The sequence below is a fragment of the Bombus pyrosoma genome, linkage group LG8, assembly GCF_014825855.1.
Source record: "Bombus pyrosoma isolate SC7728 linkage group LG8, ASM1482585v1, whole genome shotgun sequence".
NCBI lineage: Eukaryota > Metazoa > Arthropoda > Insecta > Hymenoptera > Apidae > Bombus > Bombus pyrosoma.
The window spans coordinates 8310357-8330302 of NC_057777.1; the positions used below are offsets into that span (position 1 = coordinate 8310357).

The following is a 19946-nucleotide window of genomic DNA, read 5'->3' on the forward strand; positions in this document are numbered from 1 at the left end:
TGTGTTGCTCCAATTTTTTTGTTTACAAAAAGAGAAAAGGAAGAAAAAAAAGGAACGTGTAAGCACGTGACGAAACGATTTACGTAAAAATAACGAAAGTTGCTGATCGCATCTTAAACTTTCACTTTCTTAGCCAACATACGATATTTACCTAGAAAGTGCACTGCATTGAATTCGGAAGCGCCTTTTAAATGGATACGCTCAATGCTCGATACATTTTTCATCCATTTCCGACGAAATTATCGAGGCTTGAAATGAACAAATTTTTGGAAGTCATCAAATGCTGAATGACATATTAAAGTCATATAATAATCTTACGTGGATTATTTTTATCAAGCTGTTCTAGGAGGTAAATATTTCTTTTTAAAACTCTCCAATTTGCCTCATCTATGCAGAAGCCTTGGAAATAAGCACTAATCTCTATTAAAAGTAACTGCTTGCAGGCAAGTGCAATGAAACAAATACTTTGAATTAGCTTAGTAGCATAATATTGATAACACTGATGTATTTGTGACCTCTTTGGACTAGTTTCTTTTATTATATAATGTCACAAGTGTACTAGTGCAGTTGCAATCTTTATTTGATTATTTTATGTGACAGATATGACTCGATGATGAAACCGGTTTTCTCGAATGCTATACAAAGCATCTAAATACTGTATAATAATCATCAGTGTCTATTACATTTGAATGTAAAAAATATTCAAGTGATTACAACTATTAATTATTATAGATACAACTTTTTGCATATTCTGATATCTTTAATGATAAGAATGAAAATATTTATAATATAATGAATTAAATAAAAGGTCAATGAAGTTGCAAAGCAGAATGCATGAAAACTGCATTCATTAATTTACGCTAAAGATGAAATGCTAATACCAATGGCAATCCTAATCAACTTTGCCCTTTGAAACTTAAAATAAGCAATTGGAAGTACATGGAACAAACTTTAAATATAACCTTATTCCAACATTTATAAATATCTAAATGACCTTTAAAATTTAATCTACTTTACATACAGAAAATAAAATATGATGATATCAAGGAGAAAACTTCATTTCAAAATATTATTAAAGAAAGTGAGTATTAAAAATCTTGCTACCAAAGTGCTATCAGAGCTTACAAAATATATAATTTTTAAAAAATGTGTTACTTATATATTAATATATACTATATAATTTTAAACAAAAATATAAATTCGAATATACTTTTTATTATTACATAATATTTATTATGTATTTAGCTGACTGTCACTTATATTCTCTTACTAGACACTTCTTTTGCAAACATATATCCAATATACAATTTTTTAACATATTCATATACAAATTCAAAGTATAAGTAGAACATTCATTTACAAATATCAAAATGGGTCAAAGTATTCCATCCCATATTTACATAAGCATAATTCTAAAGGAACATGTAATACACAATCAAAAATTAGTTTAACACAAATGTATTTCTCAAATATACTTTTTTTACATTTAAATAAACACATTTTTAATTTTAATATACATCAGTACAAAATATAACTAATTTGTAAAAATACAGAGGCAATGAAAACCAAATATAAATCAAACAATAACTAATAACTGTAAATAAATATTTAGATTCCTATGTATGATAAAAATATATTGCTTGTACTACAAAATAAAAATAAAGCATTTATAATTGTACAATCAAACCCAATTACACTAACACATTACATTAAACGAATATAACACAAAATCCACTAAAAACACCACTAATTCGACAAAGCAAGGGTGAAGAACACAACAAAATAAAAAGGCAGAACACCCAGTAACTCCATTACAAAACAGTAGGCCAGAGAACTTCTACTGACAGTAACACATCAATAGGTCAATAGTAGTCAGCTGAGCTATGATTGCAATCGCGTTACGTGTAACAATGCGTATGACGTACGCTTAGCAAGTTCAGTCACCTCCGCGATTACGTGGGGAAAGAATAGGGAACAAAAAAAAAGGAATAAGGAGCACATATCTAATAACGAGCGTGCAGGTATACGTGGTAGACGATAATATCGAGATACAATAAGATCTTAAATAGAGATATAATCACAAAGTACGTCGGGAACGTCCAGGAAGCACGGAAGTGTCTCGTTACCTGGATATCTCGAGTGCATGCGTTCCATCCATTATTTCCATTCTCGAGGGACTTCCTTGAATTCAAACTGGCACAAGTAATCATCACAAAACGCGACGGCCATGTTTATGCTCGTCAACTTAGTCTGCATGTAAATAAAAGTTAATCGCGGCACGATATGTATCATCTGTACCTCGCATTTCTGTATTAACGAAATCTATGAGACAGGTTTACGAGAGACGAGCATTCAGACACGTTAAGTAAATAGAGCCATACAGACGACGACGTATTATTGGGAACACAGAAGACCGTCTGGTCGCACGAAAACAAACCTCGACGGCAGTCATTGCTAACCGTAATGAGCTCGACGATAGGCGAAACGAAAATAACACGGAACGTTAAAAATAATGTGTGAAATAGTATTGTTTACGTTCACGACGCTTTCACAGATAACAGTATCGTTTAAGGCATACACACAGAGAAGGAATTTTTCTGACACCGAAAGATTTATATTACATCTGATCATGCGCGAATACACAATTCCGCGATGAAGTACTCCATGTCCAAATCTTGGTGGAATTGGAGCGACAAAGAGGTTAGGTTTACTGATCGTTAATGGCAGTGGCAATAAAATATATTTCTTTGATATCACCGAAGAATAACGCGGTTTGTTTTTGTTTAAACGAATTCCATGGAACGGTTGTTACGAACTGTTACCCTGCGTTTCCATGGAACTAATAGATTCTTCACCCTAAAGGTGGAGCCACAATGGACGCGTTCGCAGCGTCATCTCCAACGAATTTTCGATTGGAATTGGAACTAAATTTGTTTCAAGCGCAGAAGAATGAATCGTCGAGGCTGGTAACAGTCAGATCTCGATTGAATCGTGCACAGTCAGGTATTGAAAAAAGCGGAGGGAAAGTGAGAGGTTCGCATGCTGTGTTATTCAACTCTGACGTGGGTGTCAAACGCGATTTCGATTTCAGGAGTATACGTCCTGCGAAAGGAAAACTACTGTTTGTAAAATGCAGTAAGTCTTTTCAGCCGTTTCTCGTTGAATCATCATAAATGCGCGTCTAGTCATTTGATGTTTTCTTTATCATATAGATCATTTTCAATTTTGCAATACATCCCCGTTTCGACAATAAGATCGTTTAACTCCGTAAATATCGTATTTGGCAGATACAATCGACCAACTGTGATCCATAAATACATCCTTGCTCGTGGGTCACAAACAACTTTGTTTGCATACAGTTTTGTTTTCGTTGAGTCAAGCGATATTGCATATGTATATGTACAGCTGTTATAGCATAGTGTAGATCCATTGATTTGGCGCGCTCGAATATTTTACAAGTTGTCCTTCTAAATATGTTTCAGTCTCTTTCAGAGAAATTTGTATAAACATGAATTAACGCGAGGGCAGAAAAAGCTATTTACATGAAATACTTTTGTAATACAAATATATCATTTATGTAAGCAATAGTATTTTATTTCGGGAATAAAATGAATAAAAAAATAAATAACGTAATTTTTAATTTAACGCTTATTGCGAAAATGTATATTAATTAATATTGATTAATATTGCTCTGTATTACTCAACATTATGTAATTTGAAAATATTTTAACAATGTAAAATTGTAAATTTGCAAATAGATAAATTTCATTTATTTTTTCTTAATTATTTGAAAATCATAAATATTAATTATTTTATTAGTTTAAATTTTTTAATGTTTTTGTATTAAGATTTTATTATATTCATGTTGCAAATTTATATTAAGCACACTTTTGTAATGTATAAAATGAATTAATAATATATATAAACACTGCTTATTGTAATATTGCACTTTATATACACTACATATAATTTAAGGTATTTGAACATGATGCAATATCATATGATGTAACTTATAATTTATGAATTGGTAATGAACTAGATTTCAGTCAAGATTGTTGGCCACAGTAGTAAAAGAATGTTATGATCATTAATAGTTCAAGCTTTCAAAATGATTTTATGTGCATGTAAAATAATTTACTGTTTGTTTATTAAATATAATCATTAAATATAGAACATTGTTTTAAATATTGTTCTAGATATATTTTATGATGGTTATTGTTTCTTATTTATAGATATGGAGTCATTCTTGGAATTGTTTGATCCAGATAATAACAAACACAGCCAGAAAGATACTTGGAATGATTCAGAGAATGAAGGAAATCAAATGTCAGACTGTGAAAATTCAAGTAATGATGATGATCAGGAGGAAAGACTACCACCAGAACCTGAACAGGGTAATGTTGAATACAAACTGAAGCTAATAAATCCATCTAGTCAACGGTTTGAACATCTTGTAACACAAATGAAATGGCGTCTCAGAGAAGGCCACGGGGAAGCTATTTATCAAATTGGTATGAAACGGTTTTATAAATTATAATTATCTAATCATATATCTTTAGTGACTTTATTATTTATCATATCATTATTTAATTATTAGGTGTGGAAGATAATGGAAAATTAACAGGCTTATCAAGAGAAGACATGAAGGCATCATTAAAAACTCTAAATGATATGGCAGCTAGATTAGGTGCTACAACAAGTATACTACGTGAAAGACATGCCAATTCTAAAAATAAAGATATAACCACACGTCACAATAAAGAGGAAAGACAGATAGCAGAAGTTTTAATAAGAAAGTTAAGGAAAGGGGATAGAGAGGATCAAGATAGTATTATTGATTTGAGACTTGCAGTCAGTGGTGCCCAGGATGCTGGAAAATCAACTCTCTTAGGTGAGAGGATTAGCAGAGGACATTTAAGGTAGAGAAATATACTTAGAGTTTACTCTGCTAAATTCGTTGTTCATCTAGTTTATAACAATTGAATTGAAATGTAAATTTTAATGTATCTGAAATGTATATAGGAGTATTAACCCAGGGTGAGCTAGATAATGGTAGAGGGAGAGCAAGGCTGAATATGTTGCGACACCTTCATGAGATAAAAACAGGTCGTACATCATCGATATCTCACGAAATTATAGGCTTTGATAGCAAAGGGCATGTTCTAAATTATGCGGAAATGGCAACTGCAGAAGAAATATGCGAGCACGCGTCGAAAGTTGTTACATTTATAGATTTAGCCGGTCATCGTAAATATTTAAGGACTACGGTACTCGGTCTCACAGGTACGATAACTCGAGTTATCTTGGTAAATTGTAAATTTTATTAATGAGCGATTTATAACCCTATCTTTCAGGATATTCACCTCATCACGTGATGTTGGTTGTAGCACCGCCTATGAATGAAGCGTCGCAAGAACACATGGCGTTATGTCTTACATTGGGACTTCCATTTTTTATAGTTGTAAACAAGATCGATCTTGGTTTTTATAGTATATCCGAAACAATAAATCAGTTAGAGAACGCCATTAATGCACTGGGATATTGTAAGCAATTAATAATGTATAATAACAGTCAAATGGCGTGGAATTATGAATCAGACATAATACCAGTTTTCAATGTGAGTTGTGTTACCGGGGAGGGTTTGAAAGATTTAACAAGTTTTATTAAGAATTTATCACCATATAACGTGAATTCTGCAGATTCAGATCCTGAATCGTGTCTGTTTCAAATTGACGAAACTTTCAGGTGTATACTTTTTGCTAAAAATATAATTAGAATTATATTTAGTAACCATATGAATTATAAAGTCAAGCTGTTTTCTTTTATGTCATATAGAGTAGCAGGTTTGAACGAACCTGTTTTGGGAGGATTGCTTGTGAGAGGAGCAATCGCTCCTGGAACTCGATTGTTGGTAGGCCCTTTACCAGATGGTGAATTCAGTCCTGTTAAAGTTGTTAGCTTACATCGAAACAAGGCTCCATGCTGTTTAGTAAGAGCATCGCAGAGTGCTAGTCTAACATTAGCACCACCAACAAATCGAAGCCCCCCTTTGCCCCATCTAAGACCTGGAATGGTTTTAATATCACTATGGGACCAACCTCATGCTACGCTTTTTTTCCAAGTATGTTCAACATAATGATATTTCACGTAAAATACATATAAGATTTAAATAAATTACATATTACAATTCTATGTGCATATTTTTAGGCAACTGTGTTAATAGTGTACCATGCGACTGCAATATATTCTGGTTTTCAAACAACTGTACATGTAGGGAATGTAAGGCAGACGTGTATCATTAAAGGAATAATGGACGCAAAAGACAGAGGTTTACAAACGAACGATACGGCATCCGTGTTGTTTAGGTTCGTCAATCATCCGGAATATTTGCACGTCGGTATGCGATTATTATTGCGAGAGGGTCGTACTAAAGGAATCGGTAAAATAACACAGATATTTCCACTAATAGGTCAGCAGAACAGTATGCAGTAAGTAAATCAAATAAAATTTTACGTGTAAAAAGTATTAAAGTATGCAATACATTTATGAAGATAATAAGAAAGTTACTGTAATATTAGATGTAATTATATCATGCGCCTGGCATAAGTATTTAAAAAGTACCGATAATATTCGTTATAAAGCACACAGTGATTTTGTTTGTTTTCGATTTTCTTCTTCTGTTTAATACAATGAATGTATGTACACGATTAGTCCTGATCTGGTTTAGTTTTCTATGTTCTTAAAATAGAGAAGTTTGTTTATGTGAGAAAGACAAAACAGTTGGTCTTGATAATATATTTTCTACCTTTTTTGTTTTAAAAAAATGTGTTGTTCAGTAACAAAAGAAGCAGTATAGAATGAACAGTGTCGGATGAAAATTATTGATTGATAGTTAAAAAAAAAAAGAATACTTCTGCTTCAGGTGCATAAGAGAAAATAAGTTTAGTTGTAAGAGAGAAAAATCTTAGAATCATAAAATTTCATGAACCTTAAATAGTACCTTTGTTTTATTATAGTATTTATGAAGTCGCTGACGACTATACTTATTTTGTGATATGAAATAAAAGGTCGTTTTATGTCATTCTTTTGTGTGTGACGCTGTAGCTTAAAAATTCGTTGTGAGAACAATCATTATAATAATGCAATGTTTCTCTATAAAACTTCATTTTGGCTATGAATCTATTTATTCTGCTAGTATTTAAGAAACAAAAGACTAAAAAAACGTTATAGTTGACAAATGCAGAATAAAAATTTTCGCAATAGACTACTATTATGAAATGATAAGCATCGAGTGTTGTATCGTTTTTAATTCATAGAACTTTCAGAAAGAAAATTATATTATATACTTATACAAATGTGTTATGTATATAGAAAGAAAAAATGTTTTCTGTCAAAGAATCAAAAAATGTTACTTAAGACGGTTGTATTTGCGCACGTGTCTAAATTGTAAATGATCAAGTCTTCAAGATTATATGAGGTTACATATCATAACACATGTTAAAATATTTTGTAATCATAAATCGTTATGCAGCCGTCCAAGAAAAAGATTTTGTTTTACTTACATTAAATCTCAAGTGTAATGCTGTATTATAAACTGTAAAATATTTTAAATAAACCAGAAAAATTTACATGTCTATTTGAAGTGAATTTAAAATATTGAAACCATATCTTTATATCTAAAAAAAATCTGTCTTTATTGTCCAAAAATAAGTAGATCAAACAAAGTGATAACTTATATATATATATGGCTTTGACAATAATAATGTCAAAACCCTTTTGATATCATTATTTTCGCCTCAATCAATTATTTCCACAATTGAAAAAAGGAAACGCAGACATTTATTCAATATGATTACATAAAATCTCTCAATAACTTAATCCTACGCTAACAATATACCATTTAATATAACGTCAAATCGCAGTCGGAAGTAAAATAATATAATATTAAATTCTGAGAAAATACTGTTCCATTACAGGTAGGAAATACAGATATAGCATCTATAAATATAGCTTTCGATTCGATTATTTTCATAATTATGCGCATAACTCTAACCTACGAAGGCGGAGATTCAAGGAAAGAATCGTATAAATAAATAGCGCGTGAATATTTGTATCAACTTGTTGCGTGCAAAGGAAAAAGCGTTTCCTTCGGCTAAACCGGTTTCTTTTATCGATCCTTCAAACGAAATTACTCATTCGAGGATGGTAATCACCCGCATAACGAGTACTATTCACGAAGAAATGAATTTATGTACGGTCGTTACTGTGAAGGTAAGCTGTGATACATAATACCAATTGGAAGAAAGAATGTTAGTAATTGTTCAACGTGATTACTTTCTTCGATAGTTGTCTTCGTCGTCATATTTTAAGGAAGACTTGTGCTTCAGATTACGTAGTCGGATAATTTGGCGTTGGAACATTTATCGTGCCCCAGAAGAGCACGAGCTTCGATGGGTCGTGTCTGATGAAGAAGATGAAAGGTCGATTCGCAATGAACCTCTTCTGACTTCCATCACGCTCTAATACAACGCTAGTCACGGCTGCGGCTTCGGTACCTTTTTCTGTGATATCCATTTCTACCTTTTGAAGAACATCTGTAGCGAAGAGATGTGGGTTGACCAGATTTGCGTTATTTCTAAGTCTGTCCAGCCCGTATGATGGAAGATTCTGATGTCTCACAAAGTCCAGGAAGTTTTGATCAATTGGTCTGGTTTGCCTTCTATTTCTTCCTGTTTGTTCTTCGAAACGATACTTGTTTTCTTCGAGATTTACAATCTTTGCATTATCTTGATATTCTTTGGATCTGCCCTCCACTGTATACGAGCTCCTATCTTTCTTTCCTTTAACGTCACGAATATCACGAGTCTTTCTGAGGAAAAACCCATTCGCCCATTGTTCCACGTTGTAACCACGAATTTTGTCCTCATACGTAAAATAATTTCGTTTTACCACACGACCCGTTTGATCTTGGTTTCTTGATCCTGAGGAAGGATAGAAACGAGAGGGAAAGTATATCATGTCGTTGTATAGTTCATTCTGTGGTTTCTTTTCGTTACTATTCTGTGAAGTAGTTATGGTAGGATATGATTTCGGCCGTGATTCTGAAAGCCTCACGTTCGTCTGGTTTCTGTTATCCATATTGGTTACGACATTGGATTGAGATATGAGGCTCAAATCTGCTGTTGCTGGATCGAATAAAGACTCGAGACCCAAAGCGGCGAGTGTAGGCCTTAAACTTAGGCTGGTGCTTAACTTCATTCGTGGAAAACCAATGATACATGTTTCGTTCTTTGCATTCTTAATTAAATTCTCGATTATGTCGACTGTTAGTTTGTTCTTGAATTCTCGAAGAGCTTTTGCACCTGGAGCTGTTGGAAGCAAAACGTACATCGAGAGCTGAAAAGAAATTATGGAATAATTTGATAAGATATGTATGTGTATGTAATAGAAATTTTTGAAGAATCGGGTGAATTTTAATTTTAGTCGCAGTAGAATGGAATAACTGATTTTGAATTGAAACAAAATAACATTATTTGAAAGCTTATATTTGTTGTGAATTTTTAAAATACTTACTTCGCGACCCTTGTATGGAAAACCAATGATCTTCGCGCCCAATTTCTTGTCTAAGTAGAACGGAAACGTGCCTCCATTGTACATCATGTTGACATTAACTGTCTCGTCTGGCTCAATGAAGAATGGTTTCCTATTTAAACAATCGAATTAATTATATAATGCGCCATAATTGCAATTGATTATTAACCCATTAAGAGTCAAACAGTGAAATGATATATAAAAGCTTACATTATTAAAATACTTAAATGAAATAACTTATATTCTTTTGTTAATGTACAAAAAATGTAATAGAATAACAGGTACTTTACATTCCATTACAGGAAATCCATTACAACATGAGTAGAACAAATATTTTTATAAAATTGAAGGAGCTTAGTAAAAAAAGAAATAGAAACGAAAAGAAATATTACACAAATCCTTGGTTACTTTTTAATAATTATAATATTAAAAAAATAAAATTCAATAATGCAAGTTGATTGAAACAAATTTTTCTTATTAAACCTTTTGAGTGTTGAATACTCCCAGCGGAAACAACTCGTGTGGATGACACACGCCTAGCGGTTGCTATCTTTGAAAACGGAATACTTCTTTTGCTAATGTGGACTGTATTGGTTGAATATGCAAGGCGCAACTGAGTTATAATGTATATGTACACCTGTACACCTACAACGTCGCCATGGCGGCGACAATGGAATTGTTACTTCTTTTTACGATGTCACCACGACGGCGACAACGGAATGAAAAGGGATATTATTCATATTCATATACAGAAGATAAATGAACTTCCATTTTTTTGTTTATACTGTTACTAAGAAATGCACATGTATTATCTCATACACTAGTAAAAGAATCTCAAGCGTGGGAGAGGCCGGAAAAGTTGATAAACGCATATATTCATCCCTGGTCCACACAAATAGCTTCTGCTAGACGCATATATTCGTTCATAACGATCAAAGGGTTAAAAGTAGAAAAGAGATTACAATGGTCTATATTCTCTATATAAAACATACATAAACTTCCTTCATAAAGGAAAATGATACCTTTTCGTAGCTCCATCCAAAAAGTATTGGTCCCATTCTCCATTAAAATAGAGCGCTGATAATAGAATCATCGCTGTTCCTGGCCCCGGCGCGTGATTTAGGATACTTGTAATTTTGCCTTTCGTTTTCTGCTGCACCCACATGTTTATCATCTCCTCTGCCCCTTTTCCATTTCTAGCAAAATCCACGCTGAATATATCGGTTTGATAAATCTCTTTACTAAGTAACTTGAATTGCGGTAGTATTGGAAATCCATTCTAAACCACAACCATTAAAATTATAATCAATTACACGTTCGTTTTACTTCAAATGAAATCCAATTCCCTTTTCATTTTTCTAAAGTTTAATTCGCTCGTGAAAGGAAATTTTACCTGCACGTATGCCGCTGTGGCGAAGTTCAATTGCGGTAGAAGTATCCCAGCAGATTCTTTACTTTGAAGTTGAGACAAAAGCACGCCAAACATCTGGTGAACAATCTCAGAATTTTGTGAGATATCAATCCCGGCCTCTAATCCAAGAACCTTGGACGCTTCATCGAAAGTCCTACCCGCAGAACCTGCAAGAACGATTGCCAATATTGCGGCAAGGCTAGTTGGCGAAAAAACTATGTTGTCCCGTTGCTCGATTAAGGATACGCCCCGAGTTCTGTGAATCTCTCGTTCTACGTCCAGACCGAATTTCAGTACTCCATTAGCGATGATATTGTTCACCTGTAACGTAGTTCCAAACACGTTATTATCCACTTTCAATAGTATATGTTCGTATATTCTATTGATGGAAGATTTTCTTAACTTTCTCAATAAATATCTTTTACGAGAGCTTCCGCTGATTTGAAAAAGAAACATGCTCGTTTAATTGAAATAAACGTGAACTGTTTACGTGTCATCAGCGACAGCAAAGAAAAATGTGCAGTCAGAGTTAAACAACACTTGTAAACTTTTTCGACCTCAGTATGTATTCTATTGTGTAACGCGCTGTAAGCTATAAGGTTGTGGCGATTTACACAAATTCAAAAACACTTCAAGACCTTTATTCAACGCATAATTGCATTTTACGCTGGTAAAATACGAAAAAAGTGAAAACCCGCAAATTACCATCAAGGTATCATTAATCTATCCGTATGAAACTTTAAGATCACTGTTCAACTGTTAATGTTTACCGGACAACTTGCATCACTGATGCTGCCTTTTATTCTCATCATGAATTTCTCAAGAGTATTTCACAATTTTATAAGTTACACACTTCTACTACTCTTCGTGACTCATGCGATAATGAATTGAATTGTAATCACCCAAAGCTTCTATCAAAACCTTTCACTGTATGCCTTTTTAATTCTCTTGCATTATTTGGCTTTTTTATAGATCGAATTCTATTTTTTTGTCGGTGGAAAATTTCTTAGCGCGTTCACGATGCAGAACGAAAACGTACTTAATCCTTATACGTTAAGACGCTAAACAGAATTTTGTATATTTTCATCCATTAAATAATATTTCAAGCTCACAGCAGTAAAACATGATAAGTACTTTTTGGATGATTTTATGATACTTTGAAGCTACTTTAGACTTAAAAAAGATTAATACACAGCGTGAATAATAGTCTTAAACGTACAGTAGCTACAAAAAGAATTGCCACGTTATTTTCCAAAAAGCACATATACATACGTATAGTACATACAAATAGATATGTATCATTCATATGAATAAAGGAAAAATTACACTTAACCGGGTACAGTCTAAGTACTTATTTTAACAAGTATTTTTATGCTTACATGATCGTTCCAGCCTTGCAACGTGTTTTCGGCAACAGCCGCATAATCCGTAGTTGGATATGATGCCTTTGTTCTTTGCGGTGCACCGAGTCCAAGTGTTGGCGGTGAAGTTCGTGGTAATTGCGAATTTACTTGATAGGAATTGATTTTGCTCTTCACAGAATCTTGTGACTGTACATTTTGAGGGATATTTGGAAAAATGGATGAAGGAACGGTTGTAGACGCGAGCAATTTATCGTCTGGATAGATTAGTTGACCAAAGCAAGTGGCCGTGAGACACAGGAATATAAGCGTAGTCTTCATTTCTGCAAAAAAAGAAAAAAACAGATAATGGTAATTAGACATATTTTTGTGATATGTGCGTAATTATTTTTGCAGTTAAAATTGTAAGGTAAAGTATTAGAAACAGGTGCTTTGTGAAGGATTCGAATATTTTAATAGTATCGAAATATGAAAATTGAAATTTGTTATGAACAAAATTGTTAAAGTTAGTCAATGGAAAATGTTATACGTAAATGACTCAGCACTTTAGTATACGAACATCAGCAAAATACGATTACACATAGATGATTGAAGACCCTAACATTCGAATGTCATTATTAAAATAATGTGAATGCCTATAAATATCTGCACTCTAGTTATAGTTTGAAATCTTTTCTTTGTAAACTACTCTTCAATATACCAGAGAAGAGCCGTGATGTTCTGAAGAACCTGTTTTAAAATTTTACCGTTGTTAACCAGTCGAGTGCAGGTATAAATATAATATGCTTTTGGTGGTCATTTTCTTCACGGATTTTAAATTCCGCAATCAGCGTCGAATAATTAGTGCGATAAATAAGATGAAATAGGAATTTAAACTTCGATAAACTCAACGAGGATAAAAACTTAATGAATGTCTTAGCTGCTTCATTTGGATTCTTCGCGTATATTTGTCTGTGACCGCGACAAATTAATCTCTTCGGGGATAAATTTAATTTTGGACCGAAGAATATACATATTTAAAATCCATTAAAAAAGAATGTAAAGAATACTGATTAGAGAAAAATGAGAATTATATTAAATTAAGTAGGAGGATTGATTGGGGAAAAATATCGATAAAACAAAGTATGAGAACATTCGAAACATTAGCTTCTGGTTCATAAATATTCATTTTCTCTGTATATTTCTAAAACTTATCTGATATCCATGCACTCCTTTCTTTTTCTTTTTCTCTTTCTCTTTCTCTTATACGTGAAATTGTAAGTATGTACAGTCAACGTAAACAACGTTTACGAAATCGCACAACTCTATTTGCATACTACACTTAACCCATCTGCCTTTAAAAGTGAAATTTCTTGAACTTAAGAATGTAGGGCTTCTTCATTCTTTCTACATATTTGTTAGGAAAGGAAAAAAGATGCTGAAGGAGAAAAGAAGGAGATTTATAACGAAGAGTAATAGCAAATGAAAAAGAAGTAGTTTAATCGTTGTCAATTAATTGTGTTGCTGTAATGATATGCTACAATTGATTTAAAAGTTTCGTTATCATTTCACCAAGATACATATGGTCGTTCCAATTTCCTATTTACATATGTTATCGTGTTTTATTTGCGTATTCCGTACTAACTATTTATATAAACACTGTAAATAAATTAGATTGAAAATATGGACTACTAATTAGCGCCAGTTTATTAAAAGATATTGAAAAGTAGCTTCTAATTAACAGGTATTTTATCCTAAAAATTATTTTACCAAAAAACTCTTTTTTTCACAAATTCATATAAAAAAAAAAATAAAATTTATCTTCACCAAAAATTCCTGTTAAAAGCATTTTTTCCAAATATTGAATTCATCGAAATTCTATATCTCTTTCGTTAACAACACAATTATGCAAAAAGAAAACATACCTAAGAACCTATTTTAAGACAAACTTAGAAAAGTTTAACTTACCAATTTATTAGAATACCAACATCAATACGATTCCCATCTTATGTACTACCAAATCGAAAAATTAACGAACAGGATGAAAATTTATTAATAATTTTCTTTACATGCGATATTTGCTCTACCCTAACGTGTCCAACATCAATCATTAATTTTCAAGACGTAGCAATAATTACGATACAACAACATCACTATTCATTATAATCATTAAGCGACTAAGAAAGCAACGATTATTTTGATATTATTTAACAGATACGTCGTTCCTCCACTGGCGAGAAAATAACGAAGATACTAATGTATTGTTACGCGTACATAGCGTTAGGTATCGATCTGTCTGCGGGTATTTCACGACACTATAAAATGCTTTTGCTCGCGTCATTGAAGATTAAACTTGACAATATCGTGGTAGCGAGCATCCAGTGGGAAAACCCACATCAAACGTTATCCTTAGTCGGTTGCGAGATGAACAATGATGCATGGCCGAGACACATACGTTCAACTGTATATTGGTTATTTTAAGTGAATGAGACGCATAAACGTATATGAACATGCGTCGTAAAATTGTATTAACGGCCAGGTGCGCTTTTACGGATCGATGAAGATTGTTTCAGGGTTGTTTGAAAGAAACATAAAAGGTAAATGTACTCAGCTGCTTATGAGGTTTGATGTTGGATGAGATAGTTAAAAGACATTGCTGAGATGTTTTGTAATTGTAGGAAGAACGTGGTTTATCCGTTTAATTCGCTTTTGGAAGGAAGAAGAAATGTTTCGTAATGCACGATGACTTAGATCGTTTACAATTTAATATTAGAAGTAGTAGAATAATCGAAACAACTAAATTGCAGTTTTATTGAAATTTTTGTGATTATACGAGTACATAATTGTAGTAAAAATTTAATAGATTTCGAGGAATTTGTGTTTTAGAAAATTTAAATAACTTTTTGTAGAATATATGAATAAAAGCTTGTTTTTCTTCTGGTAATATATATTTTATTAAAAAACCAGAAGTTTTGTATTTCTGATATTTCCAGAATTTTTTTTCCAATTGAAACTATGCATGGAGATTCTATTTTCAATTTTCGCCTGGTCCAATTCTATATATCTCTAATATAATTTTCTGCAGTTTAAAAACAATAGAAACCGAAAAGAAAGGTAACGCAGGATTATACCACGCGCCTGACCTTTTAAGAATCTTCTTTCCAGTCAAAATGATTGTTGGGAATTCTACTTTCAGAATTGGAAAATTCCGTTCGTTGTAACTCGTATATATAATTGCATACAAAATAAGAACAATGGAAGCCCAAAAGTAACTGACTATCTAAATCCCCAGAATTCGTCAATTAATATAATCGAACCATAGGAGAAATATCGAAGAATCCATCTTTATCTCTAAAAATTCTCTTAACCTTCGATACAAATTGTTTTCTTGGAAGCAGGTGTCTATTTCAAAATTGCGTCAATGACTAAGTCTACCATTCCTTGAAAGTTCGATTTTCCAATTATCACGATACGCGATCTCTTTCTCTATTTTATTGCCATGTATAGTCACGACAAGCGCGTCTCCAATAAACTAGTCATTCGAGTGTAGGAATTTCATGACTATCACAAACTCGATGATCCTCTATAATTATCCATCTTCGTTGAAGATCCGTCTGAAAGGATCATTGCTGATCACTGATAGCGTCGAAGAAGATTTAACAGGATTCAAGTGTTATCCTTGATAAAGTGTACGACAACGAGGCATAGAGAAAGGACGAATATGAAGATGAATAACTTAGTAACATTCATTAAGCATCATAGTTTATATATCCTTGTATGAAGACCTTATCACCTGCTGATTCCGAAAGTAATACGCTCGACCATGATTCTTCAATTTTTAGTTACGCGTTAATATAATCGATGAGTTTTATGAGTAATAAAACATGAATTGAGAAACACAAAGAAAAAGAGAAAAAAAATGTTCAAGAGTGAGTTATAGTTAAGAATGTATTCAATCATTGAGAAGTCAAATTAGTTGTTTCTATGTGCATTCTGATAATTCTTTGATTTTACACATTGTACGTTTTATTTATTACTCTGACTACTCAGAAACCTGAACGATTAACTTCGGTAATGTTATTTAGTCTGAGTTTTAAATGGCTCAATAAAATTGTAGAATGAAGTATACTGGTTAAAACTTTACCAAATTATGTCATCTAGTGTTCCATAACGGACCTGTACTACAAGATACAAAGAACAGTTATTAATAAAGGAGACAGATGATATAATGTATCTACTATTTGACGGTAAAGCTATGACGTGATTATTTGCCCTTTTCAGTGTATATTAAATCGTGTATCTTTCTTATTATGTATGATGTAAACTCACTTATGCGAGGTTTGTTGAATTTCAGGACTTTTAAATATTAACAACTGAAAAATAAAACCTTAAATACACTATACTACCGAGTTATAGAAAAACAAAACTACAATAAACTACAATGAATGAAAAATGAATTTCGTTGTTATACAAAGATTCAGCTTTGACTCAATTAGCTTCTAAGCAAAATGTAAACAGTGTATTTATAAACAGAAGAACTTTATGTCAATATTAGAAGATTATAACTGATTATAAAGATTATAGCAGAGGATTATAACTGGTAATGTGATGAAAATAAATAGATGTATATAACTATACATCTTAGTAAAGGTCAGGAATAATTCTGTCAAAAATTGTCCATGCACACTTTCAATATCTGCAAAAATGTAAAGTTTAAAACCCGTTATTTCGAAAGGCACGATAGTTTTATTATTCACAGATACTATCTTTCCATCTTGCACGACAATTTCCCAATCAATAATATAATTTAAACTAGAAGTTGTATATTATAAATTCCTGTTTTACAATTTCATGATCTTTTATCGCATAATATCATCAAATAATTTATACATCGTAAAATTTACTTTCAAAACTTTCTTATTTTCTTTCATCGTCAAACTTATTATTGCTAATCTGAGATATTTATTAACAATGGTAACCTATAACTGATAATCTGTAAAATTTCACCAATCATGATGGACGAATCATGCAAGAGAACCTGAGGTTAATATATTACTTTATTGCTTTATAATTATTATACTTTATTGCTATATTAATTAATCATTGTATCAAACTAGTATGTTTATAATATTATATTATATAATATAATATTGCATTTTTATATTATTGATATATTGTTTTAGTGCGTAAATATTTTAGCCAAAGGAGAATGTGTCATACTTCTGTGAATCACTGTAACTGGAAATTACTTTGGCGAGGACCGGATGATCATTATTCGACGTGGTGAAATAATCATTGTTTGGGAACAATAAACAGCAAAATTGTTCCAAATCATATACGTATATCGTTGTTCCGATCGTGATACCCTTTGAATTAGTTTCTGTTAAAAACGGAATCAAACGATCGAGCGATTGTGCGTTCAGCTACAGGATACTGCAATCGTTGGCGACACAATCACGTGGATATCTGCTCCTTGTGAAACTGGTTCTGCAAATAATATTTGGTTTTTGCATTCTCGGAATCTCCGCGGAATTTCCCTCCATCTGTTGGAATTCGCATCGTCTGACCAAACGCGACGATTTATCATTGCTACCATTATTTCTCTGTTTATTTGCTACTATCTCTCGTTTATCGTTACTTGTGGTTACTATCGCTAGTATTATGCTTCTTTAAAACTGTTTCACCGATTAGTTATTACACATTCCAGATTGCTTTTATTTTACGCAAAACGTAAATTATTAAACCATTGAGTGTAACTGTGTCCTTTTGGAGAATAAAAATTTGAATGGAAGAAGAATCCCAAATAAGTATTATTTTTTTCCTAAACGATGAAACGTATATCGTATTCGATGTAGAAAAAAATTCTTTAATGCATTAATTGGAATGATTTCTAAGTTGCCTTCTTTTTAATCAAAAAGTGTCTTCCAGAATTCATCCGAACTTTACAGATAATCTCATGTGCCTTCAAAATTTACATTCCCATAAAAATGTCACGAATAATCACGAAAGTATTCCATAAAACGTCCATTATAATTATGTAATCATGAAAGAAGTACTTATAACTTATTTGAGTTATTATCCAATTCCTCTTGCTCAAAATTCGTTGAAACATTCAAAATACCTGCAAGTGTTACTTAAACTGTTCTATACCTAAACTATATTATCATCAAATTCTACTTTCTGAAAAATCGCCAAAATACTCGAATATCCTTTCACGTGTATGCAGAACTTAATAATCCCAAATTTTCAAAAGTGTCCCATAATTATTATCATAGGAATGTTTTATCAGCACTTAATTCTACCTTCTTAAAATTCATCAAAATGTCCAATATAATCCCATTCTATCAAAAAGCTTCTGCGAATGATTCAACATTCCTTTGCAATGAATATCTTTGGAGTCAAACGTCATATCTTAAAAAGAAAGGTATAGATATTCATGAATTTTTATTTACATACGATAGCTTTCTCTTCAAGATTAACCTTTAGTAAGATCTTAACCTCTTTGTGATTTCGTATCTATGTCATCTATAGATATTTGGGTATTCTCTTTGAAATTATATTACGAATATATAAAATATATTCCTACTTTTCTCAAATGAAACTTTTTAATTCAGTCTCCCCTTCTAGCTTCAATCGAATCGATATTTGAGACATCGATAAGAACAATGATCAATATTTATTAGTATAAATAAAAAAGTAATGTATCAAAAATGAACGAAAACTGATAGTGCGAAAACACTTGAATTTGCTGATTAAACTTTGTATAGATTTTATGAAGCATCGGCTGTTAATTATAGATAGATATGAAATTTGAGCAATGGCAATATATTCCTTGTTTCAATTTAAATTTATCAAAGTATTTGATTCCAGATTCCAGATATAGCATAATGTAAAAAAGAGAACAATAGAGAAATATTGCTCTGTCAATGTTCCTCTATCTAGATTATAGATTTTTGTGGATTTATGAGAAACTTGAAGATGAATACAATTAAAATACGTTAAATATATAAGATACAGTAGTCGTTCTAATATCCAATAGGTGAAACAAATCGTTGCTGAAGTTTTACTTCCTTGTAGTTTGCGTTTGCAAAATTAAATCGCACTCTAGGCATAACTTTGAAAATATAACAAAAACCTCGATGTTTTGATAGAATTACGCCAGGTATCAGAATATGTGACACAAGCTCCGCATTCTGATCACTGAATCCCTCGACCTCCTTCAACTATCTCCCGTCTATACAGAACACTCTGATTCTCGTCTTCTTACATACCTTTTCAAATGTCTTCTTCCAAATGTCGCGTTTCTTTCTCTTGCAGCTTCCACTCGAACACCGTGCGTTCTTTTCACTGATAAATTAAATTGTCGAGGCCAATTTACTTGTCATAGTATCGTGAAAGACAGCGAAACGAGATAATGGATAAAGAATGGCGAAGAAAATGAAAATGTCACGTGCGTTTGATAAAAAGTCGAAGATCTTCTGCATGCGTGTTCTCGTTGACGGAATGATACACAGTACTCGCCTTGTTAATAGATCGACAGCCACGAGACGACTGAGTTACTACGGTCTCCGTTGTGCTTTATTGTATTTACCGGTTTCGTCTCT

At 32.4% G+C, this 19946-nt stretch overlaps 3 protein-coding genes across 11 annotated transcripts in view; 1 reads left to right on the plus strand and 2 right to left on the minus strand.

Annotated features, from left to right (window-relative positions):
* Nucleotides 1-2262, minus strand: part of LOC122569900 (BTB/POZ domain-containing protein 7) — a 29280-nt gene extending 27018 nt beyond the window's left edge. For 3 of the 5 annotated variants that reach the window (XM_043731541.1, XM_043731538.1, XM_043731542.1), the window contains exon 1: nucleotides 2127-2262. The gene's annotated coding sequence lies outside the window, so the exon portion shown is untranslated. Of the gene's footprint in view, nucleotides 1-151; nucleotides 249-2126 lie in introns of all 5 variants that reach the window. The other 2 variants (XM_043731539.1, XM_043731540.1) reach the window with 2 other exon arrangements.
* The window catches only part of LOC122569902 (GTP-binding protein 2), a 29685-nt gene extending 22049 nt beyond the window's left edge, over nucleotides 1-7636 (plus strand). For 2 of the 4 annotated variants that reach the window (XM_043731546.1, XM_043731547.1), the window contains 6 exons: nucleotides 4233-4511; nucleotides 4598-4891; nucleotides 5023-5283; nucleotides 5355-5745; nucleotides 5836-6121; nucleotides 6208-7636. In XM_043731546.1, the coding sequence (XP_043587481.1) occupies nucleotides 4235-4511; nucleotides 4598-4891; nucleotides 5023-5283; nucleotides 5355-5745; nucleotides 5836-6121; nucleotides 6208-6492 (1794 nt within the window). In that variant the 5' untranslated portion in view covers nucleotides 4233-4234 and the 3' untranslated portion in view covers nucleotides 6493-7636. Of the gene's footprint in view, nucleotides 1-2505; nucleotides 2701-2846; nucleotides 3136-3287; nucleotides 3578-4232; nucleotides 4512-4597; nucleotides 4892-5022; nucleotides 5284-5354; nucleotides 5746-5835; nucleotides 6122-6207 lie in introns of those variants that run through there. The other 2 variants (XM_043731544.1, XM_043731545.1) reach the window with 2 other exon arrangements.
* Nucleotides 7637-7669: 33 nt separating this feature from the next.
* Nucleotides 7670-19899, minus strand: LOC122569904 (leukocyte elastase inhibitor-like). 2 transcript variants are annotated; one of them, XM_043731548.1, is made up of 6 exons: nucleotides 19614-19899; nucleotides 12382-12686; nucleotides 10985-11323; nucleotides 10614-10870; nucleotides 9574-9703; nucleotides 7670-9396 (listed from the first exon to the last, which is right to left on the minus strand). In XM_043731548.1, exons 2-6 carry the CDS (start codon nucleotides 12682-12684, stop codon nucleotides 8389-8391), a joined length of 2037 nt encoding a protein of 678 aa, XP_043587483.1. In that variant the 5' UTR covers nucleotides 12685-12686; nucleotides 19614-19899; the 3' UTR covers nucleotides 7670-8388. The 2 variants fall into 2 exon arrangements, with proteins under 2 accessions (XP_043587483.1, XP_043587485.1); XM_043731550.1 differs by lacking the exon at nucleotides 19614-19899 and adding an exon at nucleotides 14311-14452.
* Nucleotides 19900-19946: the final 47 nt, after the last annotated feature.